Source organism: Molothrus aeneus, chromosome 14 (assembly GCF_037042795.1).
Source record: "Molothrus aeneus isolate 106 chromosome 14, BPBGC_Maene_1.0, whole genome shotgun sequence".
NCBI classification, from domain to species: Eukaryota; Metazoa; Chordata; class Aves; order Passeriformes; family Icteridae; genus Molothrus; species Molothrus aeneus.
The window spans coordinates 13,273,178-13,298,298 of NC_089659.1; the positions used below are offsets into that span (position 1 = coordinate 13,273,178).

The 25,121-nt window shown below is 39.9% G+C and overlaps 1 protein-coding gene across 2 annotated transcripts; it reads left to right on the forward strand.

Moving 5' to 3' along the window:
* Nucleotides 1–3,725: 3,725 nt before the first annotated feature.
* Nucleotides 3,726–25,121, forward strand: ZC3H12B (zinc finger CCCH-type containing 12B). Of its 2 annotated transcripts, none has more exons than XM_066559763.1 (6): nucleotides 3,726–3,827; nucleotides 15,350–16,115; nucleotides 17,375–17,514; nucleotides 18,222–18,456; nucleotides 18,544–18,650; nucleotides 19,202–25,121. In XM_066559763.1, the coding sequence occupies exons 2-6, from the start codon at nucleotides 15,514–15,516 to the stop codon at nucleotides 20,620–20,622; spliced, it is 2,505 nt and encodes an 834-aa protein (XP_066415860.1). In that variant the 5' UTR covers nucleotides 3,726–3,827; nucleotides 15,350–15,513; the 3' UTR covers nucleotides 20,623–25,121. The 2 variants fall into 2 exon arrangements, with proteins under 2 accessions (XP_066415860.1, XP_066415861.1); XM_066559764.1 differs by lacking the exon at nucleotides 3,726–3,827 and adding an exon at nucleotides 4,413–4,490.

Genomic DNA, 25,121 nt, shown 5'->3' on the forward strand with positions numbered 1-25,121 from the left:
ATGTAGTCACCCCCTGCTCGCATATGGGCTCTGAGCCTGTGCGGCAGACTCTAGCGGGAGCTGTGGGACTTCGAGTCCGGGCTCCTATTGCTGCCCAGGCAGAGAAGCTGCAAAACGACTACAACACCCACAAGGCAGAGCAAAGCTCGCCTGCCCTTCTTCCTGCAACTACATTTTAAATCAATTTGTCACACCTCATTATGCTAGAGGTTGTTAGGAGTGCAAAAAGAGCAGGAGGCTTCCTTCTGAGATCTGTGCAATGTTTAGTATTTCGTTAAAATATGCACTAAAAGACTGCTGATGGGTTCGTGATTTTGATTAAAAGCTTTGACAAAAAGGGATGCTGTGGGCATTGACTACTACAATGCTGTTTTCTCCTGGATGCTCTGAGTTTTCTACTGAATGTTCTAATTGCTCACCAAATCCAACCTTTGCAAGTTTCTAGAACTGATAATGAATAAGCAGCATTTGTGAATAGAAGAGGTTATGTGGATGTCACTACAGGACACGAAATAACACAACACGCACACACTGATGTTCTCAAGGTAAAAAGGGGGAAGTTTATTTTCTGACTCTAATATTTATAGATTTCCAAAAGTGACAGTGGATTGGAGGGTGAAAGTGCCACCTCTCCAATGACACTGGACAAACCAAGAGTCCATCAAATTTCTTCTCCTCCATAAAAGAATGCAAAACAATAAGTTATTTACAGAAAATGTGTGAGAAAGTTTGTTACAAGAATGTAAAGATCAGAAGGCTTAGAAAATCTTAAAAAAATCAGGGTGACGTGAATAGATGTTTTATTTGCTTTCTTCATAACTTAAGGGCTTTTCCCTATATTGTTGTGTTCTTCAAATAAAGAAAAAGGTAGATGAAAGAAAACAGTGACAGCACCAGCATCCTCTTCATCATGCTACAGATTTCGTAAAGATATTAGAACATATAAGGTCTTATCCTCATGTAATCTGAGTCAATTGCCAACTCTCACTACCTTAAAAATTGAAGGTTGTAGGATTGAGCCCTAAGTGCTGTGTGCTCATAGGGGGAGAGGCTTCTTTGATGCATGATTTAAATAGATGAACTAATTGGTTTGAGGGGGTAGAAGACAAGTTAGCTACAGTCAGCCAGTGAATCTTGTTGCTAAGACAGTGAGGGAGGGAGAGCAGGCAGGGTGAGGACAAGAGGGAGAGAAGGAAAATGCCCTCAAACAGGAGTGATGAGAATTCCAGCCTATTTTTGCACTACTTATCCTATTTTTTGATTCCTGTTTTTACAGGCTAATCTAAAAGGTTGAGGGCTGAAAATGAAAATGCAAGTTCAACTTGTTCCTTTACTCTGCTTTGAATGACACTAAGAAAACCACTTCACAAACTGTTGTAAATCAGTTGGAAGTTCTTAGGAAGTAAACCCACCCACAAGCCTTAGCAGTTATTTTTCCTCTCCATGTTTTAAAAAAGGAGAGAAAATATTACATCTTCACATTTCAAAGCACTTCAAAACAGTCAAAAAGTTTGACACTTGCAGTCCCAGCACATACAAATTGGTAGCATTCAACTTGTGCTTCATGGCTTTGTTCAGGTGTTTCAATGTCTGTGTTTCAGTTTTTCTTTTAGACAAAGTGGGTCTGACAGTTTTTTATATGATCTGAAATCACTGCACTGGTATGTATTATTTATTCTGGTGCTATTTACAAACTTTGATAAATTTTGGGATGCAAATAATGATCAGTTTTTCCCAGCATGTGGACTGGATTTTTTAAAGAAAGCTAAGGTACTTAGGACTAAACTGACACTGAAAAAAATATTTCAGCTGATCCTGGAAAATTCAACCTTCTTGTTGTTGTCTGATCCTTTTTAAACCAAGAGCCAACAGGCAAATAGATTTCAAAACAAGTTGCAGGATTATGCAGTATGAAACCAAGGTTAAAATACTCCCCTACTTCATTGAGCACAGACTGAATTTTTGTGCAAATATCAGCTACTTCCATTTAACAGTCTAATGTCAGTCCATACACTTTAGCACTATGACAACAAATCTAGTTCAGAACAATTCCAACTGGAAGGATTTTTTTTTTCCTCCCTAGATAATTATCCCAGCTACAGCAATTAATTCTAAAAGTCTGGATGTAGTGATGCAATGTAGGGCCCTTATAACTGAACTATTAAATATTAATACTCTAACTGCATTTTTTTTAAAGTGCAACACGTGTTATGAAATAATTAGCATTTAAAGAAATATTAGAGATTAAAGACTGGTGGAGAAGAGCCCCCAGTAAAACACGCAACAGAACTGAACTTGGGTTAATATACTGCTGGATTAGGTACAAGTCACCACCATAAGCAGAATGTGCAGCAATATTGTCAAACCTAAATATCAGAAAACGGATGAGTCAAAATGGTGCATCCCAAGTAATGAAATTTGCTTTAAATTACTGAGTTTCTGAACTGGAAATAGATTCTTTCTGTATCCCATTGGGGTTTTGAGCTTTCAAAAAATACTCTTCACATTTTACAGATTTTTTTCTCTGAGTGGTCACCCCAATTTCATATGTTAAGGGAAAGCTGGTATTGGTTTCAGAATGCTTTGGGAAGCTGGAGGTACAGCAACACTGAAACTGACAGAAGCAACTACATGCTAACCCTGAGATCTTTAAAGCATCTGGTCCTTAAATATCAATGTTTTACATAAAGCCTAAAGTATTTGCAAATTTTATTAATCCTGTGCCGGAGCATCCTACCTAGGTAAAGGTTTAAGTGCCAGCATATGTTAATCTTGGCCCATCCCAAAGGTATGCCTAAATATACCCGCGTTTGGTCATGTCCTTTATTTCATCCTCCAAGCCCGTGACCTGCAAACCTGGGAGAACACGATATTGCAATAAACAGCCCGGCACCCCTCTGCCCTCCCCGAGCCTCCTCCTGCTCTTTCAGCAGGGGATGGGATGGCGGAGGGGACAGCGTCAAGGGACACGTCTCCCTTTTCCCGTTCCCTTCCGGAGCCCGACCCTACAGCCGCCCCGTGGCTCGGCCCCGCGATTCGCGGCTCCCCAGCGGGCAGCCGGTGCTGCCGGTGCCCGTTGCCGTCCCCGTCCTCGTCCCCATTCCCGTTCCCATTCTCATCCCCGTCCCCGTTCCCCGATCCCATTCCCGTTCCCCGTTCCCGTTCCCCGTGCCCGTCCCTGTCCCCGTTCCCATCCTCTGTTCCCGTTCCCAATCCTGTCCTCGTTCTCCGTTCCCCTTCCCCGTGTCCGTCCCTGTCCCTTCTCCCGATCCCATTCCCGACTCCCGTTCCCCGTTCCCCGTTCCCCGTTCCCCGTTCCTGTCCCTGTTCCCCGATCCCGTTCCCGCCTGCAGCGCCCCCTGCCGTCAGGAGGAGAAGGAGGAGGAGGAGGAGGGGAGGCCGGCGCGCGCCGCCGCGTGCGAGGCTGCGCGTGCGCTGGCGTCGGGAGCGCGCGGGGCGCCGCGCGGAGCCGCGCGCCTGCGGCAGCGGGGGCGCGCGCGTTGCCGGGCGACGGCGGCCGGGCGGCGGCGGCGCGGGCCCGGTGCGGCGCGGGCGGCGATGAGGCGGCGGCAGCGGCCCCCGCGCTCCCGTCGGCGCTGAACTCCAAGCCCGCACTTCCCCCATCCCTCCCCATCCCGTCCCGTCCTGGCTCTGCTCCTCCACGCCCCCTCATCTCCCCTCGCTCCGGCCAGCCCTTCCCCCTCCATGCGGCGGGAGCGGCCGGAGTGGGGCCCGTGCCGCGGCCGCGCCGAGCCCTGCCGTCCTTCACCTCTTCGCCGCCAGATCCCGCAGGGAGCCGCGGACGGTGTCCATAGCGACAGCAGCGGGTGAGGCCCCGGGCGGGCGCGGGGGTGCCGAGGGCGGCTCGGAGCGGGGGAGCGGCGGAGCCCGGCGGAGCGCTCCCCTCCCCCGGGGTCCGCGCGGCGGGGGGAGCGGGGCTGCGGGGCGCCCCCTGCCGCTCGTCGGGCGCGGCCCGGGCCCGGCGGCAGCCGCGGCGCGGCCTTGGGCCACCGTCCGACCGCGCTCCGCTACCGGGGAGGGACAGCGCGGGCACCGCCGCCGCCCGGGGCTGCTCCCGGGGCTGCTCGGGGCTGTTCCCGCCGCTGCCCGGGGTGCCCCTGCCGCCCGTCGCGCACCGGAGCGGCGGCCGCCTGCCGTGGCGCGTCCCTCCGCGCTGCGGGGCCGCTGCCCTTGGTCGCTGCCGCCTGGCCCGCAGCAGCCGCACGCTGGGCGAGGGACGCGAGGCCTTGGCGGGGACCCATGGCAGCATCCTCGCCCAGGCTGCGGCAGCGCGCTCAGAGCCCCCGGCTGCTGTGGCAGGGCAGGTGGAGCGGCCTGGGCACTGGGGTACGGAGCCGGGAAATTCCCCGTCATTTAGTCATTGCAAGCTCCAAGGAGAGATTGCAAAGGCTGCGTTAGCACGCTGTTTGAGAAGGTGTTCGGTGTCTGAACAAAAGAACAACGCAGGAAACTTGCATTAAGGAAGAAAGGTGGTGAAATAAGGAAATTACTTTTGTAGAGGATACCTGATGATTGCAACTTGCATCCTTCCATTTTGCTTTATAATGCAACTGTGAATAAGGAACTGCTCACTCATGCAGTATGCTTGAGGTTTGAGATACTTTTTTAATCAGTTCATTTGAAAATGTTATTTTTTTCATAGCTGTCTGCTTTTCTAATTGTCATTAAATCATTTGGAAATTATATTTCACAGGAGGCGTTTACATCACAGGCTAGCAAAACAGTAAAATTGAAGCAAAAGCTATATTGTGTCTTCTGATAGATGTGAATCTAAATTATTTGAGTTTATTGAGATATGTCTGATATTGTTTTACTTTTTTTGTTTTAGTCTTGCAGTGTGTTGCAGTGATTAGCATGTGTTGCCATAAATGGGAAGTAAGAATAGGAGGCATATTAAAATGCTGGTCATTTAGGAACTTCCATTATGCAGATCATTAGTTCTGAGTGCTTGGGAATATGCAGCATTTCAGGTCCATCTGATTTCTTGTGCTTGGTATGTTTGTTTATTGAAATAGAAGAGCCTGTCAAGTAGTCTTTTTTCCATAGGAAGGATCCTTTGTTGATAAGATGTATCTTCTGCTTGCCAAATGTTGTAACTGAACTATGGCATGTATGACTGGAAGGTATATTTCACAAATTTGGCTAGTGCCACTGATAAAATTATTTTTGCCTCTTAATGGAAAAACGGGTTAGTGGAAATTTCAAGGTCATCTTCAAATATAGAGTAATTTAGCTTCCTTTGGAATATGTCATTTCTTCTCCAATGTCACATGTTTTCTGTATATCAGTCCTGTCAGTGTTGACATTTCCTGGATCTGTCTGCCTTCTAAAATAATCTAATGTTTAGCGAGTTTTAATAGAAGCAATCCATAAAGCTTCCTAAGTCAATTTTATTTGAATGATTGCAATAAAAGGTATTTAAAAAAAAAGAAAACCTAACTGCTAAATCTAAACCTAACCCAAACTCACTGTTTGGAAGGAATGACAAGAAAAAGGGTTAAGATGGATGAAGGGATACCCATTATATGCTGATGAACTGGTAAGAAAGTAAATTCTTACTGTCAACAGCTGTAAATTAGGTAAGTTCTGGCTTTCTGTTCTTTGATCTTTCTGGAAGCCTTTTCCAATTTAAATTATTCCATTGTAGACATCTGCTGGTTTTGACTTTCCTAGCCACTGTACAGTTTGCAACTGAAATGTTATTTTCTTGAACACTTATAATTCTACTATAAATCTGTGAATAGTAGAAGTGCAACAAATTGCTTCTATCACTTGCACTTTTTTACTGTTTGAATCAAGAGCAGAAGCACTGGGGCTTTTTGGGAATAAGGAAGGCAGCATCTAATTTCAGGTATGAAAGCAGGGCTTGGAAAGATGAAGAAAAGCAATTTATAAATTTGGAAGAAGTTCCCAGGTGTTGCCACATTTGAAATTAGTTTGATATATTGATTTGTTGATCTTACAATGTGGAAAAAAGAAATTAAAAAACCCAAATGGCTGTAATGCTACACATACCTGAGAATGCTGTCCTTGTTTGCATCATGGAATCTGCTAGGCATAAAGGGCTTTGAAGAGCCATGTTTTCATGGCTGGATAACTATATACTTTTAAATATATCAACTTTTTTTGTGTGTAATTTTATTGTAAAAGGCTAATTTTTATACATTGTAAATGAAAAGCTTGTTTGAGCCATAATAGTGGTATTTTTAAAATGCTTTGCCATCTGTTAATGTGAGGTGTTTTTAGTTTCCTGTGAACTGTCCCTTTTTGTTGATAAGCTGTATTTTGTATGATGTGTTCATGGTATCACAGATATTTCATCTGGAAATAAGAATACCATGACCACCTTTACAGATCCAGGCTGTCTGATGCCATAATATGTAGAATTGCCTTAGATATATTTCAGAGTTAGGAAACACATTTGCAGTGCAGAGCTGAGCAGTATAACATCTCCTGAGATGTAGTTTCATTTCTTCTGAGGTGACCAATTTATTCATGGTCATAATAAGAAAAAAATCTTCATTAGCTGGCAATTTTGATTCAAATATATATGTTCTATATTTAAATAAGTACTTCAGCTAAGTATCTTTGACTTGTAAAGGTACCTATTGTAATTTTCTTTCATGGGTTATTTTTGACATGGCTTGCTAGAAAGCAGATTGATTCACCATGTCAAAATAAAACCTAGGCTTTGCATCATTTGTTGTAGGCCTCTTCTAGAATTTCGTTAGGAAATCATTGTAGAGTAGAACTAAAGCGTTTTACAAATCCCAGCATAGGCCAAGGTGCTTGTTTGTTACACAGTCAGAATTTAAGAGCCCCTTTCTGCATTTGTTCCATCTGGAGAGAGACCCTCATCAAGATTAATATCTGTTCTCATTAGCTGACATGGCTTTTAGTTTTAATTGAATGCTGTAACGTGGCAGAGTATGAACATTAGGTTAAATCCAAAGGTTTAGACTCTTATGTTTAGTGAGGTTATCCACAAGAAGTATGCACTCCTTTATTGAGCCCACAGACACATCAGCCAAATCATATAAAGTCAAAACTAAGTCTGACAATTTCAACCTAAAACCACTTGCAATTGCCCCCCGCCCCGAGGCAATGCTTTTTCTTTTTTTGTAAGATCAAATACTAGTTTCCACCTCTTTGCCAAGTCTCTACCTTTTCTGATTTCTAGGTTTAAATACATTGATTTAAAATACAAACAAAAACTCCACCCCCTAAAACAAAATAATCCATCACACCAGAAAACCTTCCTCCCTCAGGTCTTGTCCATGGGTAGATCTCCTTTTAGAAAGAGAGTGATGAAGTTGCTGGAGCATAGGGATTGCCATTTTAATTTTCAAAGCAGAGTGGTAGGCTTTTTGTCTTGTCTTCTTGATGATGGCTTTGCAGCTTCTTCACCTTGCAAATGAACAGTGTTGCCATCATATGAATAAAGGAATCTTAGCAAAAAAGAATTAGTTTGTGTTGGACTTCTTTCAGGAGATCACTTAGTCCAACACCATCCTTATTGCAGACTTAATTAGCCATGTACTGACTTTGTTTTTGCAAAAGCAAGGTAACTGGAGTGAAAATATAAAGCCACAAGATGCCTTCAAGCTCCCCTTGCTGCTTTCCATAAAGGTACTGTTTGATACTCACTGTGTGAGGTGTCTCTCTCTGCTTCAGACTGTTTTTTGGTAGTTTCTGAAGTGATTTTTTCAGTTTATCAGAAAGCTTCTATCCTAACAGGTGAGTCCATCCTGCCTCCTGGATGGCATAGCATGTGAGGGTCCATCCAGTATATTGAGGTCTTTAGAAACAACACCCTTTGTTTTTCAGGTTTCTCAGAGACTGCTTTTGAATGAGAATTTTGTTTAAAGGAATATTTGGTTTAGTCTGCCAGAGTAGTATTCTAAATATTCAATTACAAATTGAATTGGTGTAAGTTAAGATAAGATGCATCACATCCTTGATGTGTCTTTGACTTAGCTGCAATCACAACTTTTTTTTTTTTCCCTTCACAGAGCAATAATGAGTCATTTATATCTGCAGAGTAGGTAGTACCAAATGGCCTCCTATCAGAATGTGGATTAGGAGAGCTAGTGTATTCCTTTGGTCATAGATCCAAATAAATCATCTCAGTTTAAAGGAACTGCCCACAAATAAGCTTTAGGAGTTACATGTCTGCTCTCATTTTATGTCATGTTGTCAGCTGAAGTGTAAATATTGACTTAGTAGGGACAACAGACCTTTTGAGTGGCAATAATGCTAGCTGTAGCTCCTTAAGATTATTAGAAAGGGGAAAATTGGTAGGAAAAAGATACTATATATAATTGTTGGAACACTGTTTTTAAGTGTGTGTTTACTGTATAATTATTTCCTTTTTTTCTGTCTTAGGAAATAATGATTAAATACCTAATGCAACAGAAATACTCCATTTTCTTCCCTTCAGAAGGCCTGTACTTTATATTTGTCTTGTGCTCAGCACTACCTGTTCTTTCTAGGTTGGGTTAACTCCAAACAGGAATCATGTAATTTAAGAAAGAACTAAAATGCTGTTTCCTCTGTTTAGAATTCCAGCTATGTCTATCCTGTCCTTTTGAATTCATACTTATGAGTATGACAAAATCAATGAAGTTTGAGGCAAGGTGCTTAAATGTTATACTACTTTTGCATTTCTCTTCAGTTCACACTTGATTTGTAGTTCACAGAATTATAGAATATCCTGAGTTGGAAGGGAGCTACAAGGATCATCACAGTCCAGCTCCTGGCCCTTCACCCAAGAATCCCACCGTGTGCCTGAAGCTTTGTCCTGAGGCTCCTTGAGCCATGGCTTGGCACCATGCCCACTGCACTGGGAGCCTGTTCCAGTGCCCAGCCACCCTCAGGGGAAGAACTTCTTCCTAAAATCCAACCTGAACTTCCCCTGTTGACTCCTTCACAAGGAATTTCAGGTTCTCTATGTGATATGCTAGACCCAGCTTGCTTTTATGTATATTCCAATACATGTATCAATGATCACTGAAAGTATTTCCTGAAGTAAATTGGAAGTGCCTCAAACATTGAGGTGTTGCTGTAGTTTTTTAGAATAATTTTTCAGTTTAACAAAACTTCACAATATGATAAGAGTGCAGTAAAAATGCATACTTTCCTACCAAGTTCTCTATTCTATGGTGTTGTTTCTGTCTTGTGGTTTGAGTTAAATCGTGTAGTCATGAAAACAAAATGACTTCTTGGTAAGTTTAGATTTAGTAAAAGCTGTAGATTTGGGCCAAAGGATTAATCACATATTTGCTCAGCAAGGAAAACATTGCTTTATTTAATGTTCCAAATCTACTGTGACCCTAGTATTTCATGTATTTTATTTTGGGTTTTCAGAAATAGCCATGATTTCTCCAACTTAGAGTTAATCAAAATGCTTGTTCTCATTTCCCTGGTGTCTGTTGGTAGGTTTATGTTGTTCTGTTCCTGGCATTTTCCAAAAGTTCTCTAGGTTAATTTCTGAACCCTTTATAAAACGTGCCACAAATGTTTAGTCATACTCTTGTCAATCTTGCAGGACAAACACCTAGTGTTTGTGATGTACAAATCTACAGTTTGAGCAGAGCTAGAAAAGTAAAATGAAGTTCTGAGCACCTTCTATGAGGTTTTTTTCTGATGCAGCCAAGTGCTCTGCTTTTCTATTTAGTTTCTTGCTTGTTATTGGGAGGTTGAGCAATAACATAGTAACTCAGTACAATTTCTTATAATCTGAATGAGGAAGTTTTCATCAAGGTCAGCCAAAAAAAAAAAAATCTAAATTTGAAATGTATGGCAACTCAGTTGCAAATATGGAATGTTCTTCTTAAGGTTTTTGGGTTGGATTTTTTAAAGTCGTGATCACTAGAAATGTAGTATTTAATCTAATTTTCCTGAAATAAAAAGACCATTTAAAGGCAGAGTTGTGCTTATTACTTTTCACAGTCAGGGGAGTAAGGACTGGCTCTTGAATCTAATTCAGCTGTCTTGTCATTGCTGAAGGATACTGTCACTCCCTGATTCCTGATCAGTAATCCAGCCAGACACCAATAACTTGCATTCAGCAGTGTTGAAAAGGAAAGTGAGAAACTTATGTCCTTAGGGTGGTACTTGCACAATTACTTTTTTGCATGACAATGCTTATATGTTTTTGTCTCTCATGATGGTTCTTTCTTGCCTTTGTCTTGCAGGATGTTGTTCCCCTTTGCACAACTGCAATTATTTTTTTGAGGTGAACTGTAAACTTGATCTGTGTTTAAGAAACAAACAAATTCCTCCCTCAAAAAATTCCCACCCAGTCCCTTTTCCAACTGAGCCCATCAACTTCTTCATACTCTTGGGAGAGTCAGAATGAGTAGGTTCTAGTTAATTAGGTGTTTTGGTGAAGAGTCCATGGCATGATTTCAGGGATCTAGTTTTTCATATCCACTCGATGATATTCTCACGGTGTTTGAAAATGTTTGATCTGCTAACTCAGGGGCTTACTTTATTCTTTTATTGATTTACTTTCATTGGCAGTACCCTGCATTTCCATTGTTCTCAAACAGCATTCATAACTTTCTTAAACTGAGCCAGCTGTGGTAAAAGGATTTCAGGAACAGTGGGCTGGAGCTTGGTGAGGAAGGAGAACTACCAAACTTTTAAGTGTTTGCAGCATTTGGGAAGCAATAGCTCTATTTCACTTTTCTGAACTGATCCATGGAATTTATCGAGTGATACACTGACAGAATTAGAATTTACATGTATATGTATATATGGGTTTATCTATCTATCTGTATTTATTTGTGTGTCCCTAGGGTGGGTTTTTCCATCACTGTTCAGTGTATACAAGAACTGCAATATAGATTGTAGATCAGAAAGCTAAAGCCTAGTGGTATTTCTCAAGTAATTTCCAGTTCTATATATTCTGGTGTATGAATTCCTGAAATTCAGCCCCCTCTGCACAACTGAACTTTTCCTACTATTACAAGTGTTCCATCAGCATTTGTCAAAGAAGAACAACCCCTTCAGGGTTGGGTGGTGGTAACAATTACATTTATCTTAACTGGTGAGTCAACACTGAAAACCTTCCTTTGTCCTTTGCCTCTGTAATAGAAGAGTGCTAAGTCACATTCCTTATTGTTCTCCAAAGATGGGTAAGGGAGGGGGAGAGACAGATGGAGAAACAGAAATGGCAAATTTGTTTTTCTTTTAAAATACTTTATCTGAATTGACTCAGAAAATAGGAAGCTTCTAAATAAAATTTATTACTAATCATAGCTAGCAGGCTATTTTTCAATTGGTGTTTCAATATTAATTTTAAGGGCAAGGTGTTCACTGCTGGTGTAAATAGCTAATACTTTAGATTTAATGTATATTAGTGTTTTATTTCAGAGGAGCCATAGTAAGTAGAAAAAGTAAAATATTTTTCTTGACATTGTACTGAGTTTCACTTGATAAAAGACTATAGAGTATTAGGCCTTTGATTTGTGTAAATTTAGGGTTTCTCTGTTCATCAAAATGACAGTGTTGAGACTTCCCAGGAATGTGTTGAGACTGACATTGCATAGTAAGATAAGAAAAAAAAATGCATTAAACTGAATCAAAATGCTGTCATTTATATGGCTCTAATTATCAAGGGACTGAAAAGCCTGATCTGCCATTTTAACACTTCTGTTAAAAATGCTGCTTGACTTAGCACATATTCTGTGAATGCTATTATACATGTCTCTAAATGTTTAAGTGAGCTGTGGATCTGGTTTCAGATCCTTCTTTAGACCATGTCTAATTTATTAGATTAAAAAGTACAAGAACTTTTTGAACATGTATTCATTTTAAGCATCTTAAAATTAAAGTATTCCTTTGGCAAATAGAAACTGATAAATCACCCAGCGTTTTTCTGATTCATATTTTAAAGGATGGAAGAAAGGTTCTCATTTCATAGGCACTAACAGTGTCTTGGCTCAGTTTCCATTCTAAGGTATTTGTTAACACAGGACTCTGCTTACTTATAGCCTGGTTTGAGGGAGCCTGAAAAACAACTTCTTTTTCTTTGGACAGGAAAAGGAAAGTAACCAAGGTAGGGTAGGACAACTTGGTTCTTTCTATAGTGACATGCAGTGGATGGTAATGAAATGCAGTGAATTTATAGTATTTGAGCTCTTGATGATTGAGCCTGCTCAGTATTCAGAGCAATTATATGTTTTATTGTAATCAGTTTACATAGGTGTTCCCTTTCGAGGAATGGGAAACACCTATGTAACACCATCACACAGACCGGGCGCTCGCTGCCCGCCGCACGGCCCGGGGACAGACGCGCAGTGCGGCCACCCCCGCCCGGGGGCCGTGGCTCTGCTCGCAGCGGCCCTCGGGTCGCTAAAACAAAACTCGTTATTGTTGAAACTGCGATGGAGTCACTCCTGCCTATAAAGGTGACTTTAGTTTCCTTGAGGGACTCAGCTCTGCCTTTTCCCCCGGCTCGGTGCGGCCCAGGGTGCGGCTCCCGTCCGCAGATTTCACACCCCCGGTTCCCGGGGCGGGGGCCGAGCCCGGCCGTGGCTGCCCCGCAGCGGAGCAGGGAAGCGGCAATAGCGGCAGCCCCGGTCCCGGGCCGCTTGCCGGGACCGCTCCCCCGCCCCATCTCGTGGGCATTACCGGGGCAATGGCAGGAGCCACCTGGGCTCTGTCAGAGCCGCTCTTCTCCTCCGTCCGTCACGGGGCCGTCACTTTACCCGGGAGTCAGGGTAAAGGCAGTGCCATAAGGGACCAGAAGAAGCTGTTCAGCCCTTTGTTTTTCCTGAACTTCTGTTGGTCCTGCTGAAATGAGCAGGCTTTGAATAGAGTATTTCTAGCACCAGCTCGAAATAGTCATTGTCATTTGAATAGTGATTGTTGAATAATTTGCAAGTGTTCATTTATATTACAGTACTTTATTATTGTGCAGATATTTTCTTTCTGTTGTAATACCATCAAAGTTGAAGACATGCTTTCAGTTTGGGCCCTTATGAACAAAATAGACTTGATTTTGTCTTACTCTTTTTTCTGAATCACATTATCAGTTCTACTAGTTGCTCGTGACTGTGCTGAAAGAGGTGTTTGGGAAGGAAACTTGGTTGGTTGCTTAGCAGCGAGCATCATGAGGATTAAAAATTTAAAGCTGCAGTGTCTGTATTTCTGTAATAGCTTTAAATGAGATATTTGTAGTAGCTTGCTTTCCTTTAAGTGTGTGTTCATGTTTGGCTGTCTTTGGGGGGGAATGTAACTGTGCTGTCAGGGTGACACCCATCACCCTGAGCCTGGGGCTGCCTGGGCCATCTCACAGACAGAGGGAGTGTGGTACACAGTGGGGATGCAAGGAAAAACTGTTCTGTGATTGCACATGGCTTGGACAGTCTGGGGAGGCATCAAAGGCATTGTGAGGGTCAGGGAGAGAATTGAGGTTTCAAGATGATAAGTTTAACAGAAGCCAAATTCTTGTGACATTGTGCTTAGAGAGATGACAATTGGGAAAGAAGAATGAAGCTCTTTAAACTTGGATGGACAGAATCATGCTGTTCTTTGTCCAGTGCCAAAGCAGTACAGTCTCAATAATTTGAAAAAAATTAGTCTTGCTACATGTATTGTACAGCATTCCTTCATTGCAATATTTTGTATGCTGTGGGTGCAGTGTGCTGATAACCTTGTATTTTAACCTTCTTTTATGGTAATTTTTTTATATACTTTTTTTTTAATGTTGGAAAGGTACAAGGTTATGTATGAGACCTATTTAAAATCCATTCCAGGTCAAGCTATTAATACATCTAAGCTGGCAAGTACTTGGGTTGTAAATATAGTGCTATTAGTGCTATGTGAGAGAATAATCACTTGGAATTAAAATAGAGAATACTGTAAAAATAATACCTAAGTATTTAGAGGGATACTCTTTGAATAAATAACATGAAAGAACAGAAGTTTTTTAAGTCTAACTTAAAACTAACTAGTCAAGATTGGAATTTCCATTCAAATGCAATTGTGTTTTTATTTCATATGGCATAAAGGACTTAAACTACCACAGAATTCTTTAAGTTGGAAGAAATCCTCCAGGATCATGAAAAAGTATGGTTATTCTTTATTAAAAAATGATGTTGATTGACTCAAAACTTGACCTTTTAGGGTTTTTTTTTAGGTATGAGTGATTAGCATTTTTCTAAGGAAATTAGGCTTTTGAGCATCTGTCGCTGTGTGTGTGTACATTTCTGTTTGCATAAATTGGAGTGCAGTCTGGTAGAATGTTACTGTTTTGCCTGTTTATGGTTATTATATATTACTATATAAAGGTTTTGCAGGTTAATAATCTCAGTTTCACTTTGAGACAATTTTAGGGGGTTTGGTTGTTGTTAGGCCAATATGGACCTGTCTCAGAGATCCTTTGGCATTTTTATGGTTTTGCTTATCAAATTTTATCACTCTTCTAGACCTGTTGTTCTCTGAAATATTCCCATAGACAACAGAACTCCACCATTTAATGTAGGGAAACAGTCAAGAAAGAAAACTTTCTAAGACTTACTAGCAGAGCTTTGAACTAGATTCACCAGTGGAAGGGATGTGCTTCTGAGTGTCAGAGAGGAACCAGGAAACACCAGCGCTCTAGGAAGCAGCAGGGAAACACCTGTAAATTGTCCAAAAGGAGTTAGGGATGGCCTCTCACAAATGGTGAAGAGGCTGTTCTATGATTCTGTGAGTGGTATAATAGGTGCTGTGATTTTCTGCATCTTATTACCTAAAACCAAAAGGATATGAAAATTTCAAATGAATAAGCTTTGACTTATATGCACACTGGTGATGCTTTTAATTTTCTTTTGTGGCTTGTATTATTTTGTTAAATGTCTGTTCTGTTTTCCAGAAGACACTTTTGCTAGGTAAACTTGTTGGTTCTGGTAGTAAATCCTTACTGAAAGAGGCTGAAATGGTTTGTGTTAAATTTTATACATACTGGAACACTGCACAGTTGTTCCTAGTGTAGACAGGCTGTTCTTGCAGTAGAAGCCATGTTTCTAGTGGAAATGGTGTCTCACCCTTTTCTGGGTTATCATCTTTAAGTATTACTGAGATCATCCATTCCAGTTCTATGTTTATTGTGTGGGAATTGTTCTTTCTTTTTGTAGGTAGAGTAACTGAGGGAGGGAAAGAGAGTCTTATTTGTGATTACACAGACAGTGTAATTATATGCTTTATTATAATCACTTTACATAGAAATGTGAATGACTAGGGACATCTACTGACTTGTAAACAAAATCATTGTAGTTGAATATTTTGCAGAATTGATCAAAACCTAATCTTTAATTTTTTTTCCTTTTTTTTTAAGGAACTTCATGTTGGTGTTGCTTATGCCAGAATATAGTAAGCAAGGCAAATTAGCTCCAGCCTTGTGTAAACTTTTAATTGGCCAACATGATGCAATTGGGCATGAATTCCAGGTGGCTTTGGAAATGAACGAGAACTGAGCGCTCTGGCTGGAAGCTGAACGTGATGACGGCCTGGTCTATGGTAGGGAAGCTGAAAATGGAGAAGAGGCACTCCAGAGAAGACAGAAATGTGGAGCAAGACGCGGGGGAATGCAGTGCTGAGTCTGAGGAATGGACGAGCTCAGAAAGTGAGCCTGAGCAACCATACTTCAGAGGCAGTGCTCAGTGGAGAGAAAAGGAGGTTTCCACCAAACCGCATCGGCCGCTCTGCCGGTCCCCATGCCTGGATCGCCCAAGTTTTTCACAGAGCAGTATCACACAAGACTTGAAGCTAGATGAATGCAAAACAAATTTGGACAAGGAATACCAAGCTAAAATGGATTTTGCTTTAAAGCTTGGGTATGCAGGAGATCAGATCCAGGCTGTACTGAATAAGTTGGGAGCGGATGCGCTCATCAATGATGTTCTAGCAGAGCTTGTGAGACTTGGCAACAAAAGTGAATCAGAGGGACAAAGCACTGCCAGCAGTACCACTGGTACTCTGGTGTCAAGAGGCCCTTGCCCAAAGGAAATAGCAAGCCCTGAATTGTCCCTGGAAGATGAAGTGGTGGATAACAGTGATAACTTGAGGCCAATTGTCATTGATGGAAGCAATGTCGCTATGAGGTGGGTGTCCCTATCACAATGTTTGAAAAGAATAAATCACTAAAATATTAAAAAAAAATACTAATGGCAATGTCATTTTAAGTCATGTAGACTGCTACACTTATAATACATCTATTTTATGGACTCTTTAGTCTAGGCTTTTAATTATGCTGTTAGTTCTTTATATGTAATCCATGTTCCAGTTCCCCTGCCCTCATTTTAAACCAAGTTCTTACCTCAAATCTTTTGTTCAAGCAATCTCTTTGTAGTGTGCTTTTGTGTGGATGGGTTTAGTATTTTGAAGTCCTTGAACAATACTGAAAATTGTTTCTGGACATTAAAGGAAAGTAACTAAGCACGGTAGGAAAACTTGGTTCTTTCTAAAGTGACAAGTGGATGGTAATGAAATGCAGTGAATTCATGGTATTTGAGCTCTTGATGATTGAGCCTGCTCAGTATTCAGAGCAATTTAGCTGTGTCAGAACAGAGATAACACATGAGCTAAACCTGCTGACCAGCACGGCTACACTGCTTGCCCCTTGTGACTCAGGATATTCTATGTACACTTGGCTGCTTAGGTTAACACTAACCCAAGAGATACCTGTTCCATACCACTTTTGAACTCTGTAGAGTACAGAGTTCAGCTAGCCATTGTTTATCATTGAGTAAGTGTGATTTTTTATGAGGGAGTTGTGTGCTGTTTTAGAGACTCCTTTGAGTTTCAGAAAACAAATTTTTGATGGGGTGGGACTTAACTTTTACACAATTACTTCTTTCCTATAAGAAGTTCTAATAAAAATGAAGAACATTTAGTATCAGAGGAAAATATTTTATTAATATAGATGTCTAAAAGCACTTATCACCTATGGCAATCAGCATTGTTTATTCCTCTTTTTGTGGTAGCATTTTATGGTGCTACTTAAGGTGAACTCAGTTTGTCAGGGAAAGTGATATTTTTCATTAGGTCAGCTAATAAAATTAAAAAAAAAAAAAGAAAAACTTCATGTTTACTTGCTTTTGCTCTGGGGATAGTAAAATTTCATAATTTATAGACCTTTTAAGTAGCAGGGTTGCTGTAAGCTGATGGCTGAATAGCTCAGTACAGTTGTCTTTTTCCAATTATGCAAGGAGGCCTAATAAAACTTTACAGACTTTTTTTTCCTTATATCCTTTGACCATGGCAGCTTTAGAAGAAAAAAACAACCAAACCACCATAACAAAAACCAAAACCAAATGTAACTTTTGGTCCTTGCTGTTTCTAAAACTTGCATGTTCTTCAGCCATGGGAACAAAGAAGGATTTTCCTGCCGGGGAATTCAACTAGCTGTTGATTGGTTTCTGGAAAAAGGACATAAAGATATCACTGTGTTTGTACCTGCATGGAGAAAAGAACAGTCTCGACCTGATGCACCAATTACAGGTAACACCAAGATTTTCTTTGATCCCTTGGCTAAAAAGAAAAAAAAAATATATTGTCATGTTTCTGATGGGTCCTAGTACTGGGCTGTGGATGTGGTGATGATGATGTTGCACTCAACTGTTTGTTTGAAAACACAACAGTTTCATTGATTACAAAACAAGCATTTAAATATCTGCATGTGTTAACAATGATTTGGGTTTTGTAACATTATTGGATGGTTTCAACATTTTTGAGAAGCAGCAGTTGAAATTTTCCCATTTGCAAATGTTGTTGAGCATACAGGAATTGAGTTTTATTTGCTGGGTGAGAGTATGAAATAAGTAGTAACAGGCCAGGGACTCAGTTAGTAGGGTTATCTTGAACACTGAAAAGGCAGCATGTGTTTTTACCTTGCATTTTACTCTTGCCTAACAAGGCTGTTGTAATACACTAACACCTGAATTTCTGACATGTTCAGAAAGACTGAGTAAAGGTACATGGCTACAGAGTGGTTATGAAGTTCAAATATTGAATATTTACTCAGTGCTTTGAAACCTCAGAAATAAAATCCACATTGAGGTGTTTTTTAATCATAACGAGGTCTGTGTATGAATATAATTGCAAGATACTTTGTCAGACAAAAAAGGCAAGAATTTTCGTAATACAAAGGTTGCATTTCTTTCTTTTAAAACGTTTTTAAAAACTGCTCAACTAAAATTATTTTACAGATCAAGAAATCTTACGTAAATTGGAGAAAGAAAAAATTCTTGTTTTCACCCCATCTCGAAGAGTTCAGGGAAGAAGAGTAGTTTGCTATGATGATCGATTCATAGTTAAACTTGCCTTCGACTCAGATGGCATCATTGTGTCCAATGATAACTATCGGGATCTTCAGAATGAAAAACCAGAATGGAAGAAGTTCATAGAGGAGCGGCTGCTAATGTATTCTTTTGTGAATGACAAGTATGGGTTTTTTCTTCAAAAGTAAATAAATTTGCTAATTCAGCATTCTCAGGAAAAACTGGTCATGTTTCATTTCTTTTCCCTTAGATTTATGCCTCCAGATGATCCTTTAGGACGTCATGGTCCAAGCCTTGAAAATTTCTTGAGAAAAAGGCCAGTTATTCCTGAACATAAGAAACAACCGTGTCCTTATGGTAAGTGCGCAAGTCAGATTGATTTGTTGCATTTAAAGGTAGGTGAAACTAGCAATTAACATCTTGTCATTATCAGAACAAAATGTACCACTTTTCATGTTTCCATCCAAGCACAATGATCCTTTTATACCCCTCATGCACATATTTATAAAAACAGTGTAGCAGAAAATTGAGGATTACAAGATACACCTTATGCATAATACAGCTTTTTGCTATTCTATTCTGGTTTGTATTCGAGGGAGGAGATTTGTAATTAATAAAACTGTGTTAAAGCTGATTTGTTTTATATAGCATTGTGTGTATGTTGTCATGATTAAAATCATAAGCCACTAGGAAAAAAAAATCGTGCCTTTGATGCAGATAGATGTGGATGCAGGCAGCAAGCAGAGTCTGTGACTGCCTGTATATATAAAATCCATCATTATCCTTAGAAGTTTATTATATAAATACTGCTATTGCAAAGTGATGAAAGATATAAAGAAAAAAGATAGCAACTGGTGGTATTAATGAGTTTTTTTGATTTATTTAACCTGAAAACCCTTTTCTTTCAGGTAAAAAGTGCACCTATGGGCACAAATGTAAATATTACCACCCAGAACGTGCAAACCAGCCTCAAAGGTCAGTAGCGGATGAGCTTCGAATAAGTGCCAAATTATCTGCTGTGAAAACTATGAGTGAGGGAGCCTTGGCCAAATGTGGCACAGGGCCATCCAGCTCCAAAGGAGAAATCAGTTCTGAAGTGAAACGCATTGCCCCAAAACGCCAGTCAGATCCAAGCATTAGGTCAGTAGCTGTGGAGCCTGAGGAAAAGTTATCAGCAGCCCGGAAGTCCGAGGCCAGCTCTGTCCCGTCTCTGGTTTCTGCATTAAGTGTACCAACGCTCCCTCCACCAAAAAGCCATGCAGCTGGTGCATTAAATACTCGTTCTGCAAGCAGTCCGGTGCCAGGTTCCTCACAGTTCGTACATCAGAAATCCTCACTGGAACATATGTCCAGTGTGCAATATCCTCCTATACTAGTCACCAATAGCCATGGCACCTCAGTTAGCTATATTGACCAGTATCCCAAATATGAGTCACTGGGGGACCATGGCTATTACTCCTTACTCAGTGATTTCTCCAACTTAAGCATAAGTAGTATCCGTAACTCAGATTATTACGGGGCTGATATGGACCAGGGGATGTATTCTAGAAACTCAAGCCCCTGTCCTGACAATTGCTTAAGCCATACAAGTAATGATTCTTATTCCTCTTACAATGACTTGTATCTGGGTGTAGCAGATGCCAGTCCAGAAGACAATGTGAAGAGCCACAGACTGCCATCGAAAAATCGTCTTCAGCCTTTCCCTCATGGTTACCATGAAGCCTTAAATAGAGGTCAGAGTTATGGAACTGAAGAGCCTAAGCAATCCCTTCGCAAACAGTCAGTTTCCCACTTAGGCCTACATGCCCAGCATCCAGTTGTTGGAGCACGGTCCAGTTGTCCAGGAGAATACCCTGTGCCTCAAAACGTTCATCCATCAACTGCACAACCAAGCCGTGCCTTGGTGATGACAAGAATGGACAGCATTTCTGACTCTCGGCTTTATGAGAGTAACCCCACGAGGCAGAGACGGCCACCTCTGTGTCGGGAGCAGCACGCCAGCTGGGATCCATTGCCCTGTGCATCAGACTCCTACACTTACCACTCCTACCCACTGAGTAACAACCTCATGCAGCCATGTTATGAACCTGTCATGGTTAGAAGCATGCCTGAGAAGATGGAACAGCTCTGGAGAAATCCCTGGATTGGGATATGTGGTGAGCCACGGGAACCTCATATCATCCCAGAACATCAGTATCAAACATACAAGAACCTCTGCAATATTTTCCCTCCAAGCGTTGTCCTTTCTGTGATGGAGAAGAATCCCCACATGACAGATGCACAACAGCTGGCAGCTATGATTGTTGCCAAATTAAGAACAGGGCGTTAGAGCAGTACAGCCTCTTTTGGATAAATGAACCTGTACAGCACATAGGACCCAGAGGAAAACTTACATGAAGGAAGAGGCCAATCTATTGTAAATATTTTCTACTAAGATAGTATAAAGTTCTGTACACAGTAGCAATCATATATATGCTGAGGCACTATATAAAAGTTGATTGTATTGCAAATTTTAAGATTTTAAAATATAGGGATTTTTAATAGTATTTTATAGGAAATGCATACCTTGCTGCATGGATAGCTCACTAAGAACTATAATGTCACAATCAGTGTCTCAAAGCTGTTACTACAAAATTAGTGTTAGCAATTATATTGCATGTATTAGTGTACACTTACAATTTGCTTATAAATACCTAATCGGCCTCTAAAAGTATGCTCTATACACACCAAGATGACTTTTAGGGTTTCAGCTTTGTCATTTGACACTGCCTAGTGGCATCTTAAGTAGTGAAGAAAAAGTAAATTTGCTAAAAATTAAAATTGTTTATAAAAGGAAAAACTGATTTCAGATTTTCAATGTCAACATGGTTGTTGATACTTAAATTTCAGAACTGTCCCTCAAGAGTTTGAATAACTATTATTACATTGTTCAATATGTTGGCTCAACCCAACAGAAGCCAAATACTTTATTAAATTAGGACCAAAACATTAAGGAATGTAAAGGCATGAGTGCCATTCAGTAAACTGAAACTTTAACTGTAGCTTCTCTCCAGAATCTCCTCTCAAATGTGCAGTAAACAGCTGCTGGCCCAAATAACTAGACAAGCTGAAAATAAATTGTCAGTATTATGTAAACTGGATTACTCAACTTGAAGCAGCAAAAACTGGATATTAACATGGAAGTTCATCAGTAAATGCAGCCCTTCCTCTGGGAGCAAGGAAGGTGTTTGAGTGAGCCTGACATTCAAGGGGGCTGTACAAGATCATCTTCAGAAAGGGTGGAGGGGGAAGGCTGCTTCTTGAAAAGAGATGCTCCAGTTTGGGTTTGTGGCAGAGCTGTCCTGGTTTTTGCTCTTCACATCCACGCTAAGGTGTGCATTTGCCTCGTGAAGGCTTTTAGAGTTCCTGTTTCAACAGGTGAGCTAATTTTGTGTGGCATTGTTTGCGCAACTGGTATCTTGCTCAGGGTGGGAACCTTTGTAGCTAAATGTCTCCAAAAGAGGCGTTTATTGGTTTTTTTAAGCTGCACTGACTGTACGCCCTTTTTTGAATCCACTGTATATTTCAACATTTTGAACCATGACTAACTCGACATGTCTCGAGCTAGGACTTGTTGACTTCTACTGTAGTTTTTTTCATGAAAGTTGAGAAGGCCTGGTTTATGGCCTTTTGTTTCTTCATGAGAAGGTGTGACACTGCCTAAATGTTTCTTACTGTGAAACACACAGAACGTGAGGCTGCAGTCAGGGTTGTTTCTGGTGTTTTGATAATGGCTTGCATGCTGCTTTCTAGTTATCTGTTTGTCTGAGAAACAAAGTTTATCATTTCCTCCACTTGTGTTACTGTAGTGGTTGGTTTGATTCAGAATATCTTGTGGGCTCTTTATCACATGCAAAATAGGTTCCTGTCATATAAAAAAACCCACCAAATGAACCAACAAGAAACCACAATTATGGGTGCAACTACATTTAATTTACTGACATTTGATAACTGTATCATTTCACACAGGATAAATTTTCTTGTGTTGGTACAGGTGATGTATATAATGACTATGTCATTATGTATCTGAAATGAAGTAACTTGAAGGTGATCCTGTACTTACAAATAACTTAAGTTTCAATTAGTTGGTTATTCTCTCTGTTAGTGGGGAAAATGATCCAGACACTTATAACAGCTGGGGGAAAACAGATTTAACTCTTGACCGGTTTTCAAAAACATTTCATATTTTTAATTTGCAATTAATTCTTATTCTCTTCTCTTGCATGATATAAGCAGCTGAGAGCAATGCCTCAAATAACCAGAAATGACCTTTTGTTTGTTGATACAAATTGTATCTCTTTTTCTTGATTGTATAAAAACTGTGTATAAAAAAAATAATCTCTAGATTAACTTCAGTATTACATTTTCACCACAACGTTTGTGACACCATGTGTCACAGGGAAGTAGCCCATGAATAATTATGGATTTTTTTATTTAAAATGGGCACTTGTAGTTTATAGACAAACAGGGACAACTTTTGAGAACCAGGTTATTATGTGCACAAATACTGTGTGTACACCTCAAAGCATTACATAGGTATCTTCAGTCTATTTATTAAGCAGATACATTCTTGCACTAAACTTTATGTAAAAATGTTGCTGTTAACTCATCTGCATGTGTTTAAAATGTAACAGTAATTGCTATAGACCCTATTTTATTCTAACCAATTAATTTATAAATTATTTAGGTATGAGATGAAGTTTATTGTGCACTCATGTTTTCCATCTTGCATGGAATTAAATATTTGTATGCAGAAAAATGTTTGTTCCATTTTTCTCCATTTATAAAGATAAGCTATTTTAAGAGAGGATCAGTAGGTGATTTTGATGTTTTCTAATGTGGAAAACTCAACAGACATTTCTGTCTGAAGTGCTGGGTGGCTTATGGAGATATCCATTTTTGTTGGATTTGTCCAGTCATTTTAATTTTCACTAACCTTTGTTTTACTGATGGAAGAATTCCTTTTTAAACATTGGGAATGCTGTGAGAACACAAACCCAGCATACTATTTCCCTAAGGCACTTCAGAGGCAAATTGTCTTATTCTGAGAAGCTATTGGCATCTCTCATGCATAGTTACAGAATTGGCAGTGCAGCCTTGTGGAAATAACCTGCAAATTTTGTGCTTGTTTAGTCCTCCTTAGAGGTAATGCAACTTTTCTATGTGATGTAGTCTTTCCTGATCAACTACTTTAAGTGATAATTTGGTCATCCACACCTGTTTTCAGCTATGTTTACAAGACAGTTCAGGACACTGACACGTTCATTAATCTTTAGCGCATAAGCTTGGATTTCTTCTTACATGGAAGAGTTGATCTTATTAACACCTGATCATAACTGTCTATATTGTAAATATAAGACTTTGTATAAATGCTCTTTTTTAGAGCATGGTATTTAAATGTTTTTAAAACTGTAAAAGAACAGTTCTAGAAACTATATTTTAATAAAATCCATGAAAAAACAATTCTAGATGTGGGGGGAAAAAGTGAAGGTAAAATCGTGGCCTACTGCAGTTGATAAGAGTTGAGCAGTAGATTTTAGTGCTTTACTGGGGCCAGAGCATTCTCTGGGAGTTCTGATTTACTTCTCTTTCATCTTCAGCTATATTACTTTCACATAATTTGTCACTTAAAAGTGTGTAACTTTAAATTCATAAATCAAAAACCAAATGCTTTATGGGATGTCAGTCTAAATTATTTCATGTTTTTTGTAAGAATTACATGTCAGTAATATAGTAAATTGTACATGATTTCACTGCTGTTAGTCCTGTTGTTGTCATATTGAGCTGCAGTAGTTGGCTTTATTCATTTGTAGAATTAAACATTACTGTTTAATTGTTGTAAAATTTTATAAATCTCTTTGGGTTTTTTTGGTTGACCCAAATATAATGTAAGTCTTAATGACAAAATGAGTGAAAATGGATGTTAAACCAGTATGTGGTATTCTTAAATCTCTGTAGTGGTAAGTGGGCACTGCTCTAGTTGCTGCAGCATGTAATTTATTTACTAGCATGAGTCTGTTTAGCTTTTGTAAAAACGCTTTAGCTGTAAAGTTAAAAATAGGTGTGGAGTATGGTTGCTTAGAACAAGCAGAAGGAGCTTCATTGAAAAAAAAAACAGACAAAACCAAAACCACCTAAGTAGGTGAGTTTACCCCTACATACTTCTAATGCCAGTTTGTCCCAAATTATGCATTTTGGCATTTTGTTCAAATAATAAAATTAAAAATACTTGGTGACCTGTATGCATACCTGATCTATATCAATCCACAAACAGGAACATTGGATTATTGTAATTTTTAAAACTCCACACTAAGGGGAAGGAACGTGCAACATTTCTGTGAAACTTTGTTCCAAAGCTGAAGTATTACTTGATCTTGACTTGCCAAAAGTTTACCTGAAGCATCTGTCACAGTTACCTCTGTGGTGAGCATTCAGCTTTCACACTCCTGATGTCCCTATCGCTTGTTTGTGTGACAGAGCCCTCATTAAGTGTATTCCTGCAATATTTCAACTGGAAAAATACAATTGCACCATCACTTAAATTATTCTTATGCCAGTGTTTGGTTAGCCTTTCAAGAGTCATTATACAGTATTGCTGATTTTGGTCTGTATTTAAAGTTTGTAAATTTATTAAAAGAATTGCAAGAATCTAAAAGAAGTATAGGCTATCACCTGTTCCCCTCCTGCTCTATGTAAATGTTTTGCACAATTATTTAATAATATGAAATATGTTATAGTTTATATATATAAAAAATTTTTGCTTATTTAATAAAACTGAGAGCCATTGGA

Excerpts from the sequence above, each read along its gene's own strand:
- ZC3H12B (XM_066559763.1), top strand. The coding sequence starts at position 15,514 with ATGACGGCCTGGTCTATGGTAGGGAAGCTGAAAATGGAGAAGAGGCAC. Across the intron at positions 17,515-18,221 it reads ACCTGATGCACCAATTACAG|ATCAAGAAATCTTACGTAAA; the intron begins GTAACACCAAGA and ends ATTATTTTACAG. Across the intron at positions 18,651-19,201 it reads GAAACAACCGTGTCCTTATG|GTAAAAAGTGCACCTATGGG; the intron begins GTAAGTGCGCAA and ends CTTTTCTTTCAG.